Source organism: Cyprinodon variegatus, unplaced genomic scaffold, assembly GCF_000732505.1.
Source record: "Cyprinodon variegatus isolate N-32 unplaced genomic scaffold, C_variegatus-1.0 Scaffold661, whole genome shotgun sequence".
In the NCBI taxonomy this organism is placed as follows: domain Eukaryota; kingdom Metazoa; phylum Chordata; class Actinopteri; order Cyprinodontiformes; family Cyprinodontidae; genus Cyprinodon; species Cyprinodon variegatus.
In genome coordinates, this window is record NW_015151114.1 from 375,151 (window position 1) to 400,140 (window position 24,990).

The following is a 24,990-nucleotide window of genomic DNA, read 5'->3' on the forward strand; positions in this document are numbered from 1 at the left end:
TGCGCCTGCAGCTCAAAACGCGTCAACCATTGACTTTGCATGTAAACTCGCTGATTCTGTCGCGCCAGCTAAATCCAGTGTAAACGCAGCGATAGTCATTCGCTGCTAAGCTCAAAACAACCGCGCCTGGCTTGACGGAGAAACCAGGAGAACAGCTGAGCATATTTACGACAGTGCACTTTTACTTTCGCCCTCTGGAGGGAGCCTCACTGGAAAATCAACACCGGTTGCATAGTGTACCTTTAAAAACGATGGTTTTAATTTTGACCTCACTAGACAGTTGATAATAAATCAGTTCTTTAAACCGAGAAACATTTGAGAGTTTTAATATCTTCTCACACAACTGGAGCTGGAGATGATCTGTCACATATTTAACTCTCCACATCTTGAAGGCTATAAAAGAAATCTTTTACATAAATAAGAAGCCAAAAATGAGCCTGCAATTCATCACCAACAGGAAAACATTTATTTCACTGTGAAAACCTCAAACTGGCTCTCCTAAAAGAAGCAGCGGCATCTAGGAGGAAGGTTTACAGGTCTATAACTCTAATTAAGATGTCTGCAGGTTTCCACAAAATATTCCCTGATTATCCAAAGTCATACTGTTGAAAGTAGAAATGATCCATCAGTAAAAGGTTGTAGTTTACTGTACAATAATTAGCAATCACCGAACAGTACTAGTATAATGGAACAAAATAAATCCAAGTACTAGCTTTTGATTTTATGTGAAGAAAATATGGACCTAAAATCATTAATTGCATCAAGTAGTGAATAATATTCAGAAATATTAATAGTTGAAGATTTTAGTCCAACCTTTTCTTTACCTGCCTTCTTTACTTTGAGTTCTTGTTTTGTTCATGTACAGCGCGTTTAATTCTCTTATTATCACAATGTGCTACAAAAATAAACCTGCCTTAAAATAACTTTTTGAAGCAATAGAAAACATATTAGAAATTCTATTTTTGACTCATTTTCTAGGATCTGTATGGTTTATGGATTGGGTTTAACTCTGATCTCTTAGGTTGTTGGTAATCTCATCTCAACTGGTTCTTTAAAATCAAAAAAGATTTTTCTCGATAGGATTTATGAGGAAGTCTATTTTGCAGCTTGTTTATCTTATTCTCGGTTTTATCCTGTTATGCCCCCTGAGAGATTGTCTTTGTATTTCTAATATCCTGGAAATAATTTTGTGCTGCTAAATAGACAACATAAGTAAACTGCAGTTTCCGAAACATGAATGTAATTAAGCTGGAGTTTAAAACCTATATTTCTAACCTTTACTTCCTCCTAAAAAAGCAACGAATGAGAATATGGTGGGACAACTCTCCTAAAATATCAGAGAGGAGATAATTTAGCTGTGGAGATGAATAAACAAAATGGAAATATCTGAAATGTCAGCTTGTAGAACAGAAGGCATCACCGATTGGCAAACGTTTAGGCTGCACCTACCTCTCAGCATGCTCCAGTGATGGCCGAGCAAAGTGCATGTGAGTGTCACTATGGCAATGACATGAAACTGGAAAGAAAACAAAGTGGGTCGGCACAAACAAACAAAACAAATAAAAAAGAAATTAAAAAAAAGACAAAAGAAAGGAAGCCAAATGCACATAAAACGCAAAGAAACAAACATCAACAAAACATTGAAGCAAGCGGTTAATTCTTTGCACAACTGAATTCAAAATGTAATGATTAAACAAAATATGCAAGTGAAAACCAACCAAGCAAAAACTGAAAGGTGCTCAAAAAAATCAAGCTGTGTGGGGCTTTAGCCACTTAGTGGTGCCCCCAAACTTAAAATTGAAGCTTTCTTTTTGAGAAGGATTAATATTTTAAGAGAGCTGAAAGATATTAATTATAGAGGAAGAGTGGCATCATGTCTGTTTCTTGGTGAACTGCAAAATTCTGGATCAAAATAGACTTCAGGAAGTTGCTGTATGCATCCAGTCTGCTCGTCAATAATGCACAGCACATGTATATTTCAGAGGCTTAGTAGAAACTTTCAGTCTCTTCAACTGGTGTAGGTTTAAATCACTGTGTGGAGCTGAATTCAACCAACACAACTGGGACCTGACTTAGCAAATTTAAAGCAATGGTGGCACCTAAGTCATAGCAGGCACTTACCTCTCGTAGCTGGTCTAAGACCTTGTTGTAGAGCCTTAGCCAGTTCTCTTTAGCTCGTACAGCTGGATCAACTGGTTCTTTTGGTTCTTCTGGGGCTGGATGGCTAAAAGAAGGATATTTCATATTTAATAATTAAACCTGAAGTACTGCGTTTTTTTGTGTGGTGTTCCAGCTGCAGGAGGACATACAACAGGGCCCTGCAAACGACAGTGAAGTGAGCTCACCTTTCATTCTTTCAATGTATTATAAAAAAATCTGGAAGACCCATTTAACCTTCTTAAATATTTTTTAACTATGGTGATCGGGCAAAACTAAACACACCATCAAAGACACAACCCCTACAATCCTGCACAGTTTCCCTCCTCAAGCAGCCAAAATACTGAACTGCCATTAAGATGGTTCACTTTGTAATATAATATTAAATCCCCAATGGCTGTAAAAACACTTCTGTTGAAAAAACATACATGTACACACATACACCACTACACTACCTCCCTGTGCAATAAATGGACCACTGTGCATTGTTTTACATTAATATTTACACAGACTATTTAATTAATTCCAGACTAAATATTGGTGCATCATGTCCAATGATATTAAAGCTATTTATTTTGCACTAAATTTGTATTGTAATGCGTATTATCTGTTTGTCTTTTTATCTTTTCTATGATCTAGTATATATTTTAACATAGTCATTTTTAACAACAATACCTTAAAAGAAACAATTTAATGTTGCAATAATGTTGCCATTTAATTTACAAATGACATTAAAGGTGGCTTTTTTTTATCAGCTTTTAAAATGAATAATCATAAGACAGACTTTCTACAGATGGCATCCATAATTGTATTCAGTCTTATAAAATAATAAGCTTTTTTGAATTGATTTAAATAATGTACAAACATGGAAAGGGTAACAAACACAAGCAACCATATGTAAGAAAATATTTGCAGCTTGATAATGCTAATCGTCTATCTATTGTTGCTAGTTAATTAGGTATGTGTCTGAAAGCTGCAGTTAAATTAAAACTGCAAATAATTAATGGAATACAGTTACAGTTTTCTGCTTTTCTGTGAACTTATCTTATTAAGCTGGCCCCTCCGTCCTGACTTCACCAAGTCTACCTTAGGAAGGTGATTTTAGAGACAACAGTGATATTTTTTTAGGTTTGACCTTGTGGTGATTTTTTTTATGTTAATTAGTGCAATTGGGTAAAACCATTACTTATTTAACAGAAGTTTTATACTTCACCGTTTAAAAAGTAAAAATCAACTAAACAGCACATAACAAAAATAACAAAAATGTATAAACCAGATAAAAACATTTTCAGATGAATTTGTCTCAAAGAACGAGATGAGATACTGGCTGCTAAATAATTTTGACCCTCTAATTGACCAGTAATAACTTATCAACACTATACAATAACACGCAATAAAACGTGATTTGTGGAAACAGCTCTGCCTCAGTTATTGGGTCAATTAGTGAAGTATAGTGTGTGACTAAAAGTACTTTCCAATTACAGACTCTTCAAAAGGTTAAGTTAGACGTATAATACTTGGAGTTTTATCGTGGAAAAGGCCCTAAAATACAACATTATCTTTAGTCCCACATAACTTTAGAATGACTGAAAGCTCTTGATTGTAATTAATTTTGAAATGAATGTGCTAAACAGATATACCGGTAAGTCTAATTTCTGTTTATCTTTCAATTATTCGGTCCATCTGTTTTCTTCCTAACATTTCCTTACCTTTCTGGAGGAACATCATTTTGATCCTCAGGTGCCAGCAGTCTGCTCTCTTCATAGTGCTCCTCTTTCTCCTCTGTAGGAAGCTTCTCCTCTTCTGGAGCAGGAGGCGTACTGACCTCTTTCTCCTCTGTCATCTCATTTTCTAGCCACTGTTCCTCTTCAACTTGAGGCATCTTGTCCTCAAGACCATCTGGCTGTGTGTTAGAGGGGTCGTTGGCATATGATTGTGGCGATGTAGAGGATTGGGGCTGCTGGGATGAAGGACCTGTGGCTGTAGAAGGAGGCTGGGATGCTGAATTAGCCAAGGAGGTTGGATGTGAAGGAGGGACAGAGTTTGCTGCGGTGGACTGTTGCAGCTGCTGAGGAACCCCTGTTGATTGAGACTGGGCAGACTGGGCAGACTGGGTTGGCTGCGCGGCGGGAACCGACGACAGGAATGACGATGCCAAGCCTGTCACTGCAGCCGTCAGAGGTTTGGCCATTGAGAAGAAGGATGTGGCAGATGGAGCTGCTTGAGGTGGATTTTGTGTTTGGGACTGGGGTTGTTTTGGTGGCTGAGCGCCTTGCTGACCTGTAGTTGGCTGGGCTGTAGGAGGTTGAGCCTGACTGGATGTTTGGGTGGGGGGTTTACCTGGAGGCTGTTGGTGTATAGAGGACTGTTTCTCCAGGGGAGGCCTGGAGCTGGATACATCAAGCATCGGTGGTGCAGTTGACGTCGGAGTTGGAGTAAACGGCGGCTCAAGGTCCTCACTGAGGGTCCCATCCAAATTGTACAAGTCCTCATCGTCATACATCATCTCCTCATCCTCATACAGGCCTTCCTCCTCCCCCTCGTAAAGGTCTCCTTCATCCCCCTCATACAGTGCAACCTCCTCTCCTCCATCTTTGCTGTAGCCACCCTCATCACTGTACGCCCCCTGGGTCTCATCAGGGTCCCAGTCTGGAGAGCCTTTACTATAGCTGACAGAGGAGTGGCAAGAGTGGTACGAGTCATTCTCGTCGTACGGGTCCCTTTCTCCGTACTCTCCTCCATAGTCTTCCTCACTCAGCTGACTGCTGCACCGACTGAGCTCAGCAGAAGATGCATAGCTACCAGTGGGACTAAAAAAAAGAAAAAAGAGATCAAGAAATTGTCATAATGCAGCAAAAAACGGTGAACAGTCATCCTTTTTGTGAGGTATAAAAGGAAAAATAGTTGTAGAGACCCCAGTACTGATGCACTTTGCCCCGTGCTCCTCTGGACAGCCCCTCTAAGTGGCTTTTATGCATGTCTCAGAGTAGCAAAGAGAACTGCCAATGGCTAATCAATGGAAAACACAGGAAATACAAGAGTACCAGACAAGCATCAAGGAACAGAGCAGAGCAGAAAGGTGAGAAACTGCTGGACAGCTGACAAAGGAGAAAGGAGAAAACATCAAGAAACCAAACCAAACAGAAAAACACCATTTGCACGTGTTGATGAATGGAGGTTATTAAAAAGCTGAACGGAGGCACTCGGAGAGAAGGGAGGATGATAGATAAGATCAGAAGAGAGTAGACAGCCAAAACAGAGGGGGGGAAGGTAGAGGGGGAGGGTGTGCAGAGCTGAGTGGATGAGAAGGAGAGGAGGACGTGTAGAGAGAGAAGGGGAGGGATGCCCCTGTCCAATACACTCACACAAGCAGCTAATCTTATGTGCCGTATTGACCGTTAGCCTGCCAGCTGAATTATTCATAGAGCAGGAGGTGGATGCATAATTTCACTCCCCGTCTGAAGGAAACCACATCAGTAAATGCTGAGAAATCACACAGCACCAAAAATGACTAAAAGGAAAGCGGCAAGCATCTGATCGGTCTAATGAAAAGTTGGCATAGGAACAGAAAATATTACAAATTCTAAGGAATAAATCCACTCATTTATTAGATGGAACCAGGTTCTATTGTAACAACTAATCATTGGTGGATGATTAATTGTAATGTTAAAATGGCTTTTTGTCCCTCTATCACACCCTGAACCCAAACATTTTCAATTATATTTTTATTGATTTTCCTTCTGTTGATATTGAAAGACCATACTCTTTAAGGTACATTGAGACAATCAAAGGAAAAGTTCACTGGAAATATTACCAATAAAAGTTAAAACCTTCAAAGTGTCAAACATAAAGTATTTTTAAACTGGTCTTTTACATAAAAGAAGTAATTAAAAATACATTTCCACTAAAGAGTGAAGACAAAGCAAAAGTAAACTACTAAGTACAAAGTAGTATTTTAGTAGTACTCTTAAGTAGTACTTCAATACTTTTAGTACAAGCAGAGCATGACTATTAACTGTTTTAAACATTAAACAGATGACTTAATTGAAGAAACTTAAAATGGAATACGTCAACATAAACAGATAGAGAACATTTGCTACTTTCCTCAAAGATGCTGTATTTAGAGAAAGTGGGGGAACTTTGTGGAAGTACAGTATATGGATTAGGAGGACAGATTTTTCTTCACCCACTAGATACAATCTCTTTAATCAAAACAGTTTTTTTATGGGGTTTCAGAAAAAAAATCAGTCTTGGCTTTAAGGAAATGAACAAACCGAGTCTCAGGGACAGAGACAATACAGAACTAATGGCTATAGGAGAGTCAGCAGCTGGATCAATAATGGACCAACAGGTGCTGTTTGTGACCATAAGGTTCCCTAGGTAAGTACATAAGAGACCTTTCAATTATTAAATCACACAAATGATAATTTTCTAAAACTAACTTGACTTTTTTCCAAGTGTCTGAGCCATTAGTAGTACTAGTGTGAAAATACTTTATAAGTAAAAAAAAAAAAAATACCACTGCATTAATGTTAAATGCCAACATTAGACTATTACAAGTAAAACAAAAGCTAATCAAAAGTGTAAAAGTCAGAATTCAGCTCCTTCCATTCACAATATATTACACAGATGCACAGAAATGTTGGGTAAAGTAACACCTCTTGTGCCTTTCTAAACTAGTATTGTTATCAGAAACAGATCAGGAATGTCAATGTTTACCTGATTTTGTCTGCATTTCTTTTTGACTTACAGACTAGGCTCACCTCAGAGCAGTTTTCATTTCTAGGGTAGGTAGCCGGTGTGTCAGGTCTGTGAACTAACTACTCTCAGATAGCATTTCTCTTGTTTCCCCTTCATAGATAGTGGAGTCATCATAAGTCTTTACAATAAGTATTAATGTTCTTTAGGGTTAACAGCTTTATCTTTAATCTATCTTTAATTTTAAGTTGATTGAAGCCTAAAAAGTAGTGAAATAGTCATTTTTATTATATATATTTTTATTCATTTTATTGTGTTTATTGTGCATTTAGCCAGCGAGTAAAAATACTGATATATAAAATGTTAGAATCAACGTTGCTGGCGAATATTCTGAGTCATGCAGGTCATAGTCATTCCAAAAAAACTTAACAAACAAACTACTGGACTTTGTTTCCAAAAAGCTTCTTGAATGGGAAGCAAAACATCTTCAAACTTAGAAACAAAGTCCAGTGGATTGTCTTTTAACTTTTTTAGAATAGAATCTATGTTGCAAATCAAATAAAAAGAATGTAATTTAGGTATAAATGAGGGTGAAAAAAATACTGCATTTCTAAAGCATCCCAAGATAAGAAATTAAAACACTTACAGCCATTTATTAGGTCTGCAGATCAAATAGTTTTCATCAGCTGCACATGAAATCTGAACATTTTCTGCAAAAGTTTGCATTTCAAATACCGTAATCAAGCCCTAACCTCTTAGTTGTATTTTGATCTGAAGACATTTTTTTATGTGGAAAGAGAAATGTTAAGGCCAAAGTAAACATAAATAAATAAAGATGGTCTTTTGTGAAGGTACAAACCTGATTGTCCGTTGATGATGGTAGTCGAGATCTTGGTTGTTCCCGGACCGTGGATATGAGAAGCTTCTGGAGCTGCGATGCTGGTGGTTGATGGGATACTGGTGAACGGAGGCATTGGGTTGGGACGTACTGTAGAAGGGAGGTGGAATGCTGTTACTGGTTTCGCTGCGGTAGTCGCTGTCCCTATCATCAACAGCGCTGTCTGGGTCCTCATCTGCACAGAAACACAGAAAAGCAGGGAAGGGAAAAAGTTAATGGCAGGCAAGACATAGGAGAGATAATCTCAACAATACTAATCATTTTAAAGGTATATGTATTTTACCAACCCTGGGATTGGTTGGCAGGATTTTCAAATTGCCTTCCTGATATATACAAAAAAAGACAGACTTTGCTTTTAGACCCAAACTCCACAAAATCTCAGCTGTTTTACACCATTTTAAAACAAGAGCTGTTGATTACTAAATCCTGTCAGATATTTAATGGTGGGGCTGCCTTAACCTGGCAACAAAACAGAAAGACAGCAGGAAAGGAAGAACTAATAAAAAAGGCTAGAATATAATCAAAGTAAAGGCTCAAAGTAACAGAGACATACTTGACTTCACAGATTTCTGCACATATTCAAGGTAAACATTGTGCGAAATGGGGGTTGGGCAGATCAATCCAAAATATATGCAATATTGACATTAAGTTGGTATTAATGTCAGATACATCCCAGTCTGGCGAGGTTGATACTTTAGTTACAGATTCACGCTTATTTGCATTGCAGTGCTGGCCCGAACACCCTCCTCACTTGTACAACATCTCCTGTGTCTAAGGACTAATGTCTTTACAGGATCTTGACATTTCATCCTTGCATTTATCTTTAGGTGAATTGATTGCTGAATTGTATCTTCACAGGTCTACTTAAAAAGTTGATTAGATAGCAGATAATACAACAAACTGTCTGCAAAATTGGCCCTGCATTTATATAGTATTGGATTAATAAAAAAGTATAAAGTACGTTGCACCCTTTTTTACTAACTCTAAGCGGATATCCACTGGAAACATCGGATAAAAGTTTAGTTTTTACAACTGCATACTGACACTAAACTGCTTGGTGGAAAATCCTGTTCAGTAAAAAAGTTCTGTTGTGTTTCACATCATACAGATAGTACTATTTGCGACACAGCTGATGTACCAGGTGATAGCTGGCTGCAACGCACTGTTCTGAGGAACCTAGTGGCAAGAACGCACAGTGTCACAGCCCCTTTCTGTGCAAACATGCATTAGGTAGGTTTAAAACACATTTTTTTCTTCTGTTTTATTTTTAAAATCTACAAGGCAAATCGTCTTATACCGTCATGGTGGAGGAAAAATTTGTTAGAAATATACATGTTGTGCACTCCTCTGTAAAATCCCAAATATCTGCAGATGGTGGGTACAGTTTCTGCAAATCTCACTATAAACCCACAGAAGGAACACCAGGCAAAAGGATGAGCGATAGAAATAATACAAGATACAGGGGGCAATAAATGAAGGGAATAAAAATGAAAATATGTAAGAACAAGTGAATTAAGGAAAGACAAAGAGAAGCATAAAGCAAACATGAAGAATAAAAAACCCAATAACAGTGTGCGACCCATGTACGGATGCTTTTGTCTTTGACGCTGCCACCAGCTGGTGACCCTTCGGCATGTACCCCCCACCCCACCCCCCCACTCCTCTCCAACCTCATTTCCTGTCTGACAGACTACTGACAGCGACTAGTGCCTAAAAATGACACATAAAGACATAGCACATAAAGACTTTCAGAGACCTAAAATAGTGAAAGCCAATTCCATCTTTTTTCCCCTCTCTGTGTAGGATCCCTATAATAGTCCTACAGAAAGCATTCACACATAAAACACATGATGAACACTAATTTAATGTGCCAGCTAAATAGATGATTTATATTTCTGTGGTGTTTATAGATCAACAATTACCATCCCAGAGGAAAGTGCTGAAATGCTTTTATAGTTTGAAGTATTCAAAAGCCAAACAAGCTATCTATTAATCATTTATGGTAATCCATCATCTTCAGCACTCTGAAAGGCAAATGATGTCTTGGGTTATTGCAGTGCAAACCCCTTAAAAACTATTTAAAGAGTTTTCCTTTTGCTACTAGTCTCAGTTTCTCTGTTTGAACACCTTTATCTGTTTTCCTCTGAGCAGCAGCAGCTGTGTGGGTGAGTCTGACAGGTACTTATATAACATGACCTGTCGATCACAACAAAGGGAAAAGTGACAGAGAAAAGCTGTCTTTTTTCTAAGCAATTAAAAGTTTTCTGTTTTGACTCTGGCAAACATTGTTATACCTTTGTCTATCTTAAATGGGCTTCCTGCTTAAAATGAAAGAATCAGCAGACTTTATGATGAAATTCCTTTTACCAAGAAAAAAATATTTCACTGTTTTGAATATCTAAGATAACAAGCAAGGTTTCTTTAGAAATGAAGCTCCTTGTTGTTATATTCCATGCTATAATGAACTTAAATGTAGGAAAAAATGTTTCCCAAAAATAACTTTTTGTGACAAACAGCAATTACAGCTTGTTTTAAAGGGTGTTTCAAGGTGAACCATTAGAATGTAGGAGGAGAGACCGTGTCGACTGTTGCCCATTAAACAGTTTGTACTTAATAGGCATTATTTAATCCAACATCCAATGAAACACATTAGTGGAAATTCAAAAAGCCACAAAACCTTTTTGTCTCTCTTTGTAACCAATACTGGTGTATAACAGCTCCAGATTGATAAAGCAGTTTTCTTTAAACACATGCAGATATGTGTGCATCAGGTCCAACATAGAGGAGCAGTAGCATCAATTCCTTTATTTGTCCACTCTTTAGAGGCAGTAAGATCATGAAAGTAAAAGAAAAAAGTATTTCACTTTTGATTATCTATGCAATTAATAGGAAATTTGAAGTCTTGCTGAGGCATTCCTCAAAACGACGGCACCAACATCTGTTCAGAGATTTGGAATGTTCTTTTTTGAATAAAGACATGTTGCACATTACAAGAAACAGTAATTAATCTAATTTACTTAAAGATTAAAAGAATTAACTGTAGAAAAAATGTATTTTAATCATAACATAATTAAATGTTTTTCTATATACTAGTCTGTTATTATATCAGAAATCCTTATATGTTATAATCACGTCTAAAATCTAACTTTTTTTTTTTTTTTTTTTACAAGAACCATTCTATCACCAACTTCTCCTCCCCATGACTGGTTTCCAATAAATTTTATCTTCTTTTCCAAAAACACCACCAGCTTTCAGCAGACAGTAATTTTTTTCTGCATAAATTGCACAGTATGAGCATTTTGCATCATGCAAACAACTATAGTCTTCAAGATAGTAGAGGTATTTTCTACTACTTTGATTTTTTAAATCAAAAAGAGTCCAGTACAAAAATATGGTGCACTTACTTTGCTGATCTCCCCAAAGGCTCCAGTTACCTGCAAATAAACAGAAGAGAGCTGGTATTGATCATGACATAGACTAGTGCTCGAATTCATACATGCATTTCCACCATTAGTGCATCAACATTGCCAGTTGATGCAGGCAGTGAATGGAAAGAGTTTCTCCATGGCCAAAGACAGCTGATTTAGCAAACTCTACTAACATGGCAGACATTAGAAAAACGTGGGCACTTTTAAGGAGCTTGAGTCCAGTCATTTGATAGCACTATTGATCCCTTCTAATGCAGTGAATCAGACCTGTTTCTGCCCGACACAAACAACCCATGTGTGGTCAAACACATAACAATAGAAGCTGAGTTAAAGAAATCTGATTACACTTAAATGGATAATTATCAGTTTTGCACAATCAGCGGCAGGTCTCTTACAGCACTGCGTTCCTGGTACACGGAGAGGGCGTTCCTGCTCCTCCTGGTATGAGTACTGCTTGTAAAAGAAGCAGAGGAGATTAAAAAAAGGATCATTACAGGGGGAATTAGCTGGTAAATACAGAGCAATAAACTCGTTATTAACAAAGTGTTGCAAAAAACCAACTACAACTTCATACAACTACGAATTTTATTCATTGAAATTGTATCTTAATTGTATGGTGGATAAAAATAATGCATTCATATTTTTCTCAACACAAAAATCAGATAAGTTTACCATGTATTTGCAACCTGCTCTTTAATTAACTGTTTTAGCTTGTGCCTTTACTGCAAGACGATGTTGGGGTGTTAAAACAAACAGGCTTACATCTTGGTCCCTCATGGCATTGAGCTGCTCCAGTTTTTTGGCCCAGTAGCGAGCCTCATCCTCTGGGATATCTGAAAACAATCATCAGGTCAAATTCAGTTGACACAATCTACCAAAATAAACCTAATACAACTGAATCCCTTTTAATAAACCCCACAAACCGCCTGCTAAATGACTCTGAACCGTGGGGAACAAGTCCTGCTCTGATAGCCTTTTTTTTTTTTATTTTAAACAGAACAGAAATACAGATCCAGATGCTTTGGCTTGACCTCAGAGCTCTATATTTAAAACTGGCCCTTATTACCAACAGCCTCAGAGCCAAACCTCTATAAATAGGCAGGGTCCACATATAGAGGAGTCAGGTGTACATTATTGATTCGAGGAAGAGGAAACAGGATGGAGATGACACCTAATCAATGCTAAGAGGAGCACAGCTTGATCACCAGGATGGAAAGAGAACAAGCACTCCTACTGGTACTAACTATAAAACCTAAAACTGGGTCAGGGTAATTAATCAGGCAGCTTTCAGGGCTCATTTGTCACTGTTCATTGTGAAAACATACTGACGGGCATAATTTATTTGCTCCAAACCCAAGCCAACAGGAGCAAGGATTTCCTGTGACTTCACGTTGAAATAAACCATCTTCCACCTATTATTTGACTTCACTGAAAGCTGAAGCAAGCAGATAATACCTACTGTTACATGTTTTTGGCTAACTTAAAAGAGATACTTATAGAGGTTGTTTTTTTTTTTAAATCATATTTTCTGCTACCACTTTTTAAGGTAATGTTGCTCCTACTTGAGTCAAATCACTGGCTACACCAATCACCTCAGTGAAAAAAAGACCAAGGACATTTTAACCAAAATGCATCAGACACACCTACAGTTTGTCAAATAGTGCAACCTCCTTTTAGAATACACACTTTTTGTGATAATTTTGTTTTCTAAATTTGTTTTGCAATGCAAATATTTATCTTATTTTCTGTCAGTAAAACGTATTAGTGGGGTAATTTATTGTTAATAACTGAAAAACACCAACATTTGCACATGATTGTATATTTCTGTGTTTTTAATTCGATTTTATTTTACATTAAATTAAATCTTATGTTCAAATAGTTACACGGTACTTTTAGCATGTCTTTATTTACTTAAAGATATAGTGGAGATTGATCTTCTTCTGGGTGGATCATGAAAATAAATGGTCCTCCTAATTGTCAATCATTCTGGTGATATGTTTACGTAAGGATGTCCTACGTGCTCGTCCCCATTTTCTCTTACTGATGAGTCTGCATGGTGGAAAATTAGCTAAACTTAATTTGGAAAGTAAGCTTGTATGAGGGATGCAAACAGCAATTTTTAAAAGAGCGTGCATGAAGAGAAATGGGCTTGTGCACGCTCTCACACGTGTTTAAATGATGTTCCCTCTCTGTAGCAGGTTCAGGGTTGTGCTGGTTCATTTTGTTATTGGAGAGGGCGGGTCTTTTCAAAGATTCATGAAAATCCATTAAAACCTTTAAATGAATATATAGAAGGACTGCTACTCTTACTTTAGTACAATTTCTGGCTCATCTGTCTTTCTCTGGTAGTCTCACCTAGTGGCAGTTCAAAGCGTGTATCAAGCAGCACCAGGTGTAGAGTGGGGTCTTTGGTTCCACAGATTTCGCTGTCAGCCATTATGACTTGAGAGTCCAGCGTAAGCCACTCCCCTGGACCTTCCTGTGTGCGTAAAGATTGGAAGTAATGTAGGACATATTTCATAAACCTTTTTCCTGAAAACTGAAGATCAGAGTGCGTAAAGAGGGTTCTCAAACTTCACAGTAGGGGTGGTTATAGCAAACCTCATTTGACTGTCTGATGCTGCGGAGGGGAATCCACACGGTTCCGACCATGGTGTCCCAGATTAATCCTTTGTTCCACACTTCCACTGTCAGGCCCAGGTCCAGGCGGTTGATCTCACTATAAAACAAAACAAAAGGAGAAAAATCAAAATAAAAACACTATGATTTCAAGACAGCTAAAGCAAAAAATAAATAAATAGAAAAAGTACAATCTAATAATTTGTTTACTCTCACAGATAAGAGAGTTGGGACTGTTTTTCAGTGTTTAGTCTTGTTTCTCTCCTACACATACATATAGGCTCAGCTTTTACAGTAACTTACTGTATGTGCTCCCTTTCCTTTTGCCTGCTTAACTGTTTCCTTCCCAAACAGAGAAAGTATTTATGGATCAGTGCTTCTATTCTCTTTTTGTGTCTCTGCTTCTGTCTCCTGGTACCTGAAGTCTGCCTTGGCGGAAATCCGCTCACACAGAGCCTGGTTCTGCTGGCGGTTTGTTCCTGTTAATATGGAGTTTTTCCTCTCCACTGTCACTGCAAGCATGCTGAGTGTGAGGAATTGCCGCAGAGTCAGCAACAAAATACAAGCAAATGTCTATTGTCACAAAATGCTCATCCATGAGGAATGAATTCTGCAAAATCAATGACTTAGTGCAATTACCGGTAGCTGGGTTTCATTAGAAATAAACTTTTTAGCCAGTCTGTCTTTATGACTTAATTAAATTATTTGTAAAGTACCTTGAGATGACTTGTTTTATTGATGCTATAAACATAAAATGAATTGAATGGAATACTGTCAAAACATCTAGACTTTTGATTATTTGTTATTAAAAATAAACCCCTGGTTTAAAATACTGACAGGGTTAAAAGTGGAAACAGCTTTCAGTATTTCACCCAGAAATGAAATAATTTATTGCAAGTTTAGAGGCTATTAGAGTCAGCCTGTTAAACTGTAAAATGGGAAGCGAATACATTTAATTTAGTTAATCAATTTGTTTTGTTTGTTTTTGAGAGGGAGTTTGTTGCAATAACTTATTAAAAGGTAAAAAAAAGTAAGGGACGACTGAATTCAAGTCATTTGGAATGTTTTACATCCATGAATTAAAATCCTCTCAAACACAATTGTCCAACATTTCTGTTGGTCCATCAGAAAAATACACTCAAGCTTGTGTTCTGATTTCTTGGTTTCTGGTGCTTCTCATATTGTGCCTCTCATAAACATGACAAACAGTATTACATGTTGTTTGGGTCTAATATATAGGCTGATACGTTGGGAGCAAAGCGACAACAATCTAATATAAATCCTTTATTAGACAGCAGAAGGAAAGGATGGAAAGTGATGAGGAAAGTGATGAAGAAGAGAAGAAAGGGAGGTGGTGATTGTATCGCCTGTCTGGAGGGACAAAGAGGAAACTTTAATTAAGAAATAGAGGGAGTAGTCTTGCCATATCTGTGTTCCTCCTTTTTTATTTAAGAAAAGTGCCTGTCTGATTTAAGGCAGTGACTGAGGGAACTGAGTCGGTTTGAGGGAGGACATGAGTCCCTTTCTGTAGCCCAAACATTACATAACACAGCTCTACTGATGCAACCCCGCTACAATGCTGTACGCCTCCAAACATCATACAGATGCAGAGGACTCCGCAGTAATCCTGCCTGCTGCAGCCCACATCCCGCTAAATGATTCTCACCCTTCACCGCCCATATGCAGCTACACTGTCAACACTGAATCATTCTGCCATCCAAATATTTGGTGTTGTGTAATATTAGCACCAGCAACAAGATATCATTCGATATCTAAAAGAATATAAGCTGAAATAAAAGGATGCAATAGGAATAAATGGCTAAATATCAAGTGTGAAGAAGAAAACTGCAGTGAGGAGGAGAAAGGGAGACAACGGCGGGGGGGTAATGGGGTTAGTACAGAGTGGGGAGAGAAGGAGGTGAGGCTGAGATGAAGATGAACAGGCTGCATGCAGGGAAGTGACAGAAGAGAGAAAAGAAGGGGTGGAAGGAAGCCAAGGTTGAGAATGAGGATGAGAGGTATCGTGGTAGAGCAGATGAAGAAGAGCAGGAGATCGCCAATGGAGGAGTAGAAAGAGCTGCGAGAAACAATACCGGCAGAACGGGCACTTAGAATGAAGAAGTAGGAAGAAAGTGCAATGAAAGCTGATAGTAATCAAGTATTCCAGCAGCAGTGGAGGGAAAAGTGGATGATGGGTGAATGAGAGGAGGCTGACGTGGAACGATGTGTGACAGAGGGAAGCTGCTGAAGGACTCACAACATGAAGTCCTGCTCCCAGCAGGGCAGGTTGCCCCTGACAGCAATGGTTGTGCTCTTCACATTTTGAACCTTGAGAGTCACATAAGTGTTAAACTTTTCTGCAAGGAGAAAAAGACAGAGAAGAAGGGAAACCCTGAGACAGAGATACATTTATTTTATATTTGAATGTACATCCAATTTGACACAATTCATAACTTTAAGCTCAGATATATAAAAAAAAAAAACACCTCCTCCTATTATTTCCATGTACCTAGGTCTTACCTTGGGGTCCATCCAGTTTGGCTTTCTTCACTGTGGGAACACAGAGAGGGACATGGTGACACACAGAAACACCATCTGTTTCATGCTTACGTGTCCTCTGTTTTTAGAGAGGACAAACCAAGGAGGTTTGCAATATACTAAAATAGGAGTCAAAGTGACATGCGGAGCAGTGAATCAAAGCCTTTCACCAACAGTAAAATATATAAAACAGAGTGTAAAAGAATAATTCTAGTAGTATTTTAATAGAAAGACGTGTGTTTTTAAAATGCATGTTTTTCTATTTAACATCCACTTGGTTTCGATACCCCTAAATAAAATAATATAGGTTTATGTGCATTTATTAGCTTTCAGAGTCACAGTGAACACAGGCTTTTTGCTCCCCCCCCATTTAATAGCATAAACAGAGGCTGATTTTCAGTCTGACGTGTCAGTACCGGCTGATCGCTGACTACTCATTATAAGGAGGACATTGGGGCGCCTGATCTATATAAAGTGGAAATTAGGGCTGCACAATTTTGCCCCAAATCATTATTATTATTTTCAACAAATATTGCAACTGTGATTTTATTGCAATTTTCCTTTCCAATAAGCGCCAGCATGTAGATGTTTCCATCCAGGGTTTAATTTTATTCATGACCTTGAAAGCTTGATTTTCCAGAGTTGCTTGACGAAGGACTTTAGCGTAACCTATCGGTGAAAAAGTTCTTGCTTCAACTGTCATTTTAGTCTGCATGCTAGCTTCAACTTTCTCTTTCCATCTAATTAATGCCCCTTAAATGGCTGGAGTTGTTTAATGTAATGTGATTAAAATTGAGCTCCTCTACAAATCGAAAATTCTATTTTTCTAAATTGTGATTATATTACAACTGCTATTAATTGCCCAACCCTAGTAGAAAGCAGAATATAACCTTGATCACACTGAAACATGGTTGTGGTAGCATTATGCATTAGGGGGACATTTCATCAGTGGGGCTAGGAATACTGAATACTAATGCCTTTCATGCTTGTTTTCTATAATTATTATGAAAAGAATAGGCAATTTTAGACCACAGTTTCATGTTGGTCTATAAATCAAAATCCCAGTGAAATAATCTAAAATTCTGGGTTTTTAGGTTTACTATTAAAAGGTTTAAAGGATCTTAACACATTTTCACACCTGATATTATGGTAGACTCTGACCAAAATTTCAATATCATTACAATTTGCACCAGCAAATTGTAATGATTTGCATTCACAAGGCTAATGAAACATGTTACATAACATTTTGTTCACTTTTTTGCAATATGAGTTGTAAGAAACAAAGAAGCACCTACATTTTCCTCACCCCTCTTTTTGTTTTAATTGTTCTTTATACTGTTCTAAGCTCTCTGTGCATCCGTCCAACTTAATACTGACAGATTAGAATATTGTTAACTGACAAATTTATCTTCATAAATGCACATTTTTTATATCCTAAACAGCTCAGACATTTATATAATCATAATACCCAAACATAAGGCACATTTGATCAGCTCAAAGAGGTAGATGTTATCAAACACACTATAAGCATTGCATAAGTGTGAGCAATGCAAACATTCAGTTATGCAAATTCTGAAAAAAAAAAGCCAAAACCCGCCTGACCTAATGTTTCTTAAAATTTAAAAACACATATTTTAAACATGAATCTCAAAGTACACATATTTATTATTTGGTATTAATCCCTTTAACCCCTTGTTTATCACACATTTGATGTAAACAGAAATTAATAAGGAGTTTTACGGAATTTTTAAAATTTTTCTTCCTTACTATTTAAGGAAAGCATTCCGATCAAAATCAAACAGTATCTGCTAGTGGATTTTTATGTGGATTGTAAGACTAGGCTCCCTCTCTGCAGCAGTGGTTTACCAGCCGTGACGTAACTCACACATGCATTTTTAATGTTCCACTACCCGCTACTCTCAACCACCTTCACTCCATGAGGTCCACACAAGCCACACTGCAGATGTTTACGTAGCTCGCGTTCACACGTTGAAAGAATAGGACAAAAAAAGGCTGTGGTACATAAAAAAACCTAAACCTTACTATCTTTAGAGATTAATCATAGCTAACAATCTTCTTACACTTTTATCGGTCACCATAGTAACCAACACAAAGCACAATTGCCCTGAGTCAGCAAGGCAATTTTCCTTTTCCCAAGCCTTTTTTTTTATATAACATACACAAACCCAAGATAAACCCACAGCTTCTGTCTCCTAGTGGAGTTACAGGCAAAATGCGGTGGCTTGCCTCTTTGCTGTGCACCTGCAGCAAGGAGAAAATTACATAATCGTTGCTTTTATTCAGCATCAGCAACGTCAAAGGAAGCTCTGCATGTTCACAAGACATTCAGACATGGATATAGTATAGAGTACTGTAAAAGTATTTATTTCATGCTTGTAAAGGTGAAGGAAAATTATGTGTTTGACATTCGTGCAAACGATTATCTGAAAAGGTAGCAAGAATTGTTTTTTACTTCCATTTATTCTAAAACCTTTGAATAAATTCAGTTGAAACTATTTGCTTTCATTAGCACTCTAACTATAGCAGGCAGAGTCAGTTTAACTAAAGCAGGCAGAGTCCCACTGCTCCCTGGGCGCCGCACAATGGCAGCCCACTGCTCCCCAAAGGGGATGGGGAGCATTTCATTGCTCTGTACTTGTGACAGTGTAATGACAATTAAAAGAAAGCTGGAAAAAAAACTATTGTAAATGTTCTGCAAGCTTATGAAACGTTTTTAAAACACTGCATAGACTATTTCACCCCATCATCCAAAAATGTGAAGCCAATGGCACAATTACAAAACTACCACGACACCAAGCAGAGCATTGGTCACAGAGGCAGCCAAAAGACCAGAAGGAACTGTGGAGGAGCAACAGAGATAAAAGGTTTAGATGGAAGAATCTGCTGAATATTAGTCATCCACAGTGCAAAAAATGTAAATCTAAATAAGGCATTTTTTCTTGAATTGAGGGGATAAGTGAGACACTTTGCCAATGGAACAAGACAATTTACATTTGAAATAAGAAAAAACTATTGCTTAGTCTTATTTTAAGTGCATATTTTCTAATTATCTTATTTTAAGTGTAAAAATACTCATTCCATTGGCAAACTATCTTATTTTCCTGCTCAAATTAAGTGTAAATATACTTTGCAGTGCAATCCACAAATCAAGACGTTTTGGAAAAAGTGGGGGAAAAAATAAAAAACAGTTGAAAGAACCACAAAGGGTTTGGAATCAACACATTGTTTGGGCCAAATGGGACTATGAAATGACTCCTATTCTTCAACATATAAAGAGAAGCTGATCAGAGTAGATGGGATGATGGATTTCTCATGAAAAAAATCCTATTGATTTCATGAGAAAAAAGCCTTGGCTACAGCCAGAACTGCAAAGGTGCGGTTTAGACTGTGCATTAAAATGTCCTAGTCAAAGTCCTTCTCTCACCAAGCTGGGAATCTGCAAAAAAACTGAACACCTTTACACATATTTCTTATCATCATAAGAAAAACAAATCACAAAAGACTTTACGTATATTTACACACTAATTTGCGTTGGTCTTTTACTAAAATCCCAGTGAAATACATTGAATGTTGGGAATGTTTAAATGTTTAATGTGTGTAAACATTTTTGCTAGCAGTACTTTTTACCAAAAACAAAATCTTACAAAAACTACATCAACAGAACGCCCAAAAGCAAATCAAGCAAGGCATTTAATTAAGGCAGCTGAAATACATGCAGGAATGAATTAATTTAATCCTAAACTCAAAGAATTTTGACAGCATAGAAGGGGAATCTATAACCAAAGGATTTAATTTTCAGAAGCACAGAGCTAAAGCTTATCACAAAATCATAAATCTCTCTGACAGACTGAGTTGTGAGGAAAAATCTCCAAAGCATCTGCAAAAGGAGGGTTTTCATACATACAGACAGATCTACACATACAGTAGGATTAATTTACAAAAGCCTGGGAGGTTAACAGACATTCAGATTGAATGTAGAAAAATGTGGGTTATAACAAAGAAGCCTAAAGTAAAAAAAAAGAAGAAATTATGAAATGATACTGCCACTGACCTGGAATAGCAGCTACTACTTTCCTGCATTAACTTCATTCACAAATTACCTCCAACACAGCAGAATGGGATATATGGAGACTGTCTGGGTGTTGCCAAGAAAACAAACCAAATAGGGAATCAAGCAGACCCTTCAGCTTTAGCTGTCAGGGAAGATAAAACTCAAAAAAGGGCGAGCTGACTTCAGCTGTTTCATGACACAAAGAGGGATGCCTCCATCGGGATAGACGGAAGCTTATTCTGAGGAATCACATATGCAGAAGAGAGAAGCAGCAATCCAGCTGCTGACAGAGACATCAGACAGCATGACTTAGTGTCCAGCCAAAGACAACAAGAGGGCAGGACTTCAAAGAAGGAAAAGGTTTCAAAAAAATTGCTTGGATTTAATGTATCTGAAATCTGCTTGGGTGGCAGATATGCCGACGTTTTTCTATTCAGAGGCACAAAGTGCAGCGGAGGCCCGAAATAGCTCAAGTCAGGTAAGCGTGAATGATGTAAGCAGAACAGAAAGGGGCTCTCTGCCAAGCCTCGTAGTCTGCAGCAGCCAGTGTTTATGAATGAATGACTCTCTGGGTCTTAATGGCATCTGGGAATGACTCAGAGCAGGGACAGTCAGTGGGTGGAACTGACGGGACAGGCTGAGGTGGAGCAGCATCTATAAAGAAGCTGGAGGGAGCAAAATAAACGTGCTTATTAATACAGATTGTTTCTGTATCAGTCCGAAATTTCTGATGGATCAGACCTTATTACCAGTAAAATGGTCATTATTTTCAAATCTAATCCACCGTTCTAAATGTGTTATGTCACAAATAGTTGAATATGAAGCAAATGAAAAACACCACAGTAACTTTAAGTGCTGTTATTAGAGACAAACGTCAATTTTTCCACCTTTTCCTAAATTGCTCCTGGAAAGCATGGAAGTGAATTTTATTTGCCCGAGGTCAAACTCAATCTTGTTCACTGTAATGGCTTTTTACTGGACTTAAAGTACCTGCGCCATGGCTATTATTTCCACCTGATCTTTCACTTTTAGAACAAGTCATGATAAAAAAGGTGGATTGGGAAAACTGTAACAGAAGAATAAAATTTCTTATCTAACAAGTCTATGCTTTATTGAGAAGTTTCTAAGTGCCTGCAATGATCCAGGACATTTTTACAAAAAAAGAATAGCATCTTTATTTTTCATTTAAAATGTTGTTCTGACAAAAAAAAAAGGATGTACTATTTTATTTTGGATTGGATCAGTCGAAAAAGACATTTTCTATCATTTCTCTAACCCGTTGTTTATGAGGGGAAATTACTGCAACTACACGTATAGTACATAAAAAAACAACATTTTAAAATATTTATTCTCCATTTATCTATACCATTTAATTTAATGACAACAGTTCAAATTGTAGAAGCAGCAATCACTGTTAATAAATAGATCAGTGTTGGGCAAAGCGTTTGTAATTCTGGTCGAAATCTCTAAGCTTAAAGTATTTAGGGGCCATTGTTCATGAGTTGTTTTTTTTTTTGTTTGTTTGTTTGTAATTTACAGCAAAATTATTTTATCAATAATAAAGCAATAAATAAAACATTTCATTTTCAATGAAAATAAGTCTAGTTTAAAAAAAATAAATAAATAAATTACTGTAGACCCTGAAAAGAGTCTGATATATTTTATTAGCAGAAAGGTGTATTATTTCCTAACTTTTGGGTTAAATGATTTTGCTTTTTTGTTTGTGTAATTTATGTTTTGTTTTGTTTTTTGTCCAGCTACAACAAGAAGTTAAAACAAAACAAAACTCTGTTGTGTTAGGCAGAGTTTAATAAATGAATGGCTGTGCCCACATCAGTTATTGAGTAAAATCTCTCTGGATGCTTATATTTTTTTTTGCTTATAATTTAATATAAATTAATTAATAAATGTGGCTAAAAAAAAGAAAAAAAAAACTTTATGTTTTATGTAACATTTTAAAAATATAACAGAAATATTTCCTCGCATCAATGCATCTGTATAATAATAAGCATTATAACTGTAATTAAGAAATTAAATTGTTTTACCAGCAGAACCAACAGGCTGATTTTCTCATTTGAGGTAATTGACCAATCAGACAGTAACCATCATCAGTGATTATTATACTAAACTAATAAACAACATAAGCGGTTGTTGCTGATTCAGCTCTTAGTCAGTAAAATAAAACAATCAGAAACGTTTCAAACAGAACTGCTGGAGAGAATCTCCCATTTAAGCTCTTTCCTTCTCCGCCCTTTAACAGCAGAGGATCCAGTCACGTTTGCTCTCCAGCAGATGCTTATTCATCCAAGGGGCAACAGTGACAGCATCAAGTGCACTTTGGGCGTGTGGGGGGGTGACGCATGACTTTTTTTCCTTTTTTTTTTTTTTTATTTAGGGGGAATACGGGATATTGGAAAGGGGGTGGGTGGGGTGCCATAGAGGCGCACCTCCTGCCACCAGCTCCCCTCAGTACAGCAGAGCGGTGCGGCAGGGGCTTTCCCCCTCCTCCTCTTCCTCCTCCTCCTCCTACCCACGCATGAATGAGTGGACCCGCACACGCGCGCGCGCACAATCACGCATCAGCCGCAACAATACTATAAGAGACAACAGCAGCCTGTCCGGTAATTGCCACATATTACCAGCAGATCATTTTACCATTTATCAAAATGCAATTAAAAAACATCTTTTTTATTATTATTATTATTTTTAATAAAATGAAAGTGAAAAGAAGCACCGTTCAGTCAACTGAAAGTCTCTCAGCATCACTTCTAGTTAAAAGACGTTTGAAGCTGCTGTGTTTTTATAAATGTCCATTCAGCAGAAAGCCTCCTGCGCTCGGACAGCACTTTCCCAGGCAGCTGACAGCCTGCAGGCTCTAGGTAACATTTTTCCACCGTTTCCCCCCCATCCTTACCTCCCACACACAGCAGGGACATCTCTGACAGCGGCGTGAGCGTCCCCGGCTGTCCGAGGTTTGTTTGCTCTGTCCTTTTTATGGAGAATTAGCCACAGAAGGAGGAAAAAAGAAATAATAACTGAAGCCGACAGGAATGGTTACCCTGAAAGGTAACAGCAGGGATGAACTGGCAGCATCTCTGCTCTTTCCTTCTGCGGGACTGTTGCTCTTTTAAAGACGAGGGCAGGACAGACGGGAGTGGATTCCTGGCCCCCCTCCCCTCTGCTTCCTCCTCTGCATTGCCTCAGCTCTCCGCCGCTGCTCCTCCTGCGCGCACAGCCATCTTGTTTCAGCAGCATCCACCGGGCTCAGGCGCGAGGACAACTCCCCCGTGCCTCACCGCCCTGACGTCACGGTTGATGGAGAGCAGGCTGAGAGGAGGAGGAGGGGGGTAGGTCCTCCAGGATGCTCAGAGGGAGGGATGGGACCATATAGCATCATCCTGAAGGAAGCAATGCAGCCTGCACTGTAAAGCCATGGTGGTTCATCCTACAAATGTTAGTGGGAAGGGTTGGCCTCAGACACAATCAGGGATGGGTCAGCTTGCATTGTCAGGAACTACCTCTAAGTTACATGCATCCAAGTCACAGCAGAACTAACTGGCAGTGATTTCAAGAGAAAAAAAGAAAAAAGCGACACTTTTGAACCAGATTTAAATTCAAATCAGGTAAACTTCTGGAGGACACTGCGGGGGCTATTCCTGCTTATTTTCTCTATTTGTGTTTTGTAAGTGATTCCTTATAGATTTGCATTTGAACAAGGTCAGTCCATCTCCACCTGGATGGAAAATAAAGGCACCAATGCCACAAGATCTGCTTTATCTCCCAGCATTTTAGAGATTTACAAAACTTGATTCAATCAAATCCTACTGGCATTTTGGTTAAAGGAAGGGTTCTCATTACTGGTCCTCAAGTACCACTGCATGCTCTGCGTGTTCTAGATGTCTCACTGTGGCAGCACATGTGTATCATGAGCTCCTCAGGAGCCATCAAATCCTGCAGAAGTTTCTTAGTCATAACTTCCTATTAGTTTGGTGTGTGGCACCAAGGAGATGCATAAAACCTGCAGGACAGTGGTAATTGAGGACCAGAATTGAGAACAAATCCGTTTTGATTGCACAATTCACCCATCCTTGCTGAAAATGTAGAGACAGTGGGCATGCTTCTAATGAGTCGTTGTCCTTGTCTCAATCCCAAACCGGCCCCTAAACTATCCCCCTAAGCACTAACCCTCTGTTCCTGCATTCGTGCAGAGAGTCTGTCACATTTAGGGCCACCCCAAACCCCGTAGTGGCTAGAGCACCATAAATACAAACCCTGGATTAATGCAGACTAGCCAGAATTTGGCAGCAGGTGTAACAGCAAACTAAAGGTGGAGGAAACACATGCATTCAAATAAGTTCCACTTGTTTGATGCATCTCCGTCACCTTTACAGGAAATCACAAGTTAAAAAATGGAAAGAAATACGTAATTAATTCTAAAAGGGAAGCTCCTCTTCAAAAAAGCTTCCTTTGACTTTATACATTTATTTTCAAGAAGGTAGCAAATGTCTGATTTCATGTCAACCTGCACCACAGAGTTACAGCCATGCACAGGGGGCATCACTTTGCTACCATGGAAACAA

The 24,990-nt window shown here is 38.2% G+C and overlaps 1 protein-coding gene across 2 annotated transcripts in view; it reads right to left on the bottom strand.

Moving 5' to 3' along the window:
• Positions 1 to 23,648, bottom strand: part of LOC107096951 (protein unc-13 homolog A-like) — a 45,988-nt gene extending 22,340 nt beyond the window's left edge. The window contains exons 1-11 of one of the 2 annotated variants that reach the window (XM_015393871.1): positions 23,325 to 23,648; positions 16,321 to 16,350; positions 16,058 to 16,157; positions 13,783 to 13,900; positions 13,537 to 13,660; positions 11,944 to 12,014; positions 11,577 to 11,631; positions 11,158 to 11,187; positions 7,715 to 7,928; positions 3,867 to 4,967; positions 2,122 to 2,224 (exon numbers count right to left, since the gene is read on the bottom strand). In XM_015393871.1, coding sequence (XP_015249357.1) covers positions 2,122 to 2,224; positions 3,867 to 4,967; positions 7,715 to 7,928; positions 11,158 to 11,187; positions 11,577 to 11,631; positions 11,944 to 12,014; positions 13,537 to 13,660; positions 13,783 to 13,900; positions 16,058 to 16,157; positions 16,321 to 16,350; positions 23,325 to 23,346 — 1,968 coding nt within the window. In that variant the 5' untranslated portion in view covers positions 23,347 to 23,648. Of the gene's footprint in view, positions 1 to 2,121; positions 2,225 to 3,866; positions 4,968 to 7,714; positions 7,929 to 11,157; positions 11,188 to 11,576; positions 11,635 to 11,943; positions 12,015 to 13,536; positions 13,661 to 13,782; positions 13,901 to 16,057; positions 16,158 to 16,320; positions 16,351 to 23,324 lie in introns of both variants that reach the window. The other variant, XM_015393869.1, reaches the window with a different exon arrangement.
• Positions 23,649 to 24,990: the final 1,342 nt, after the last annotated feature.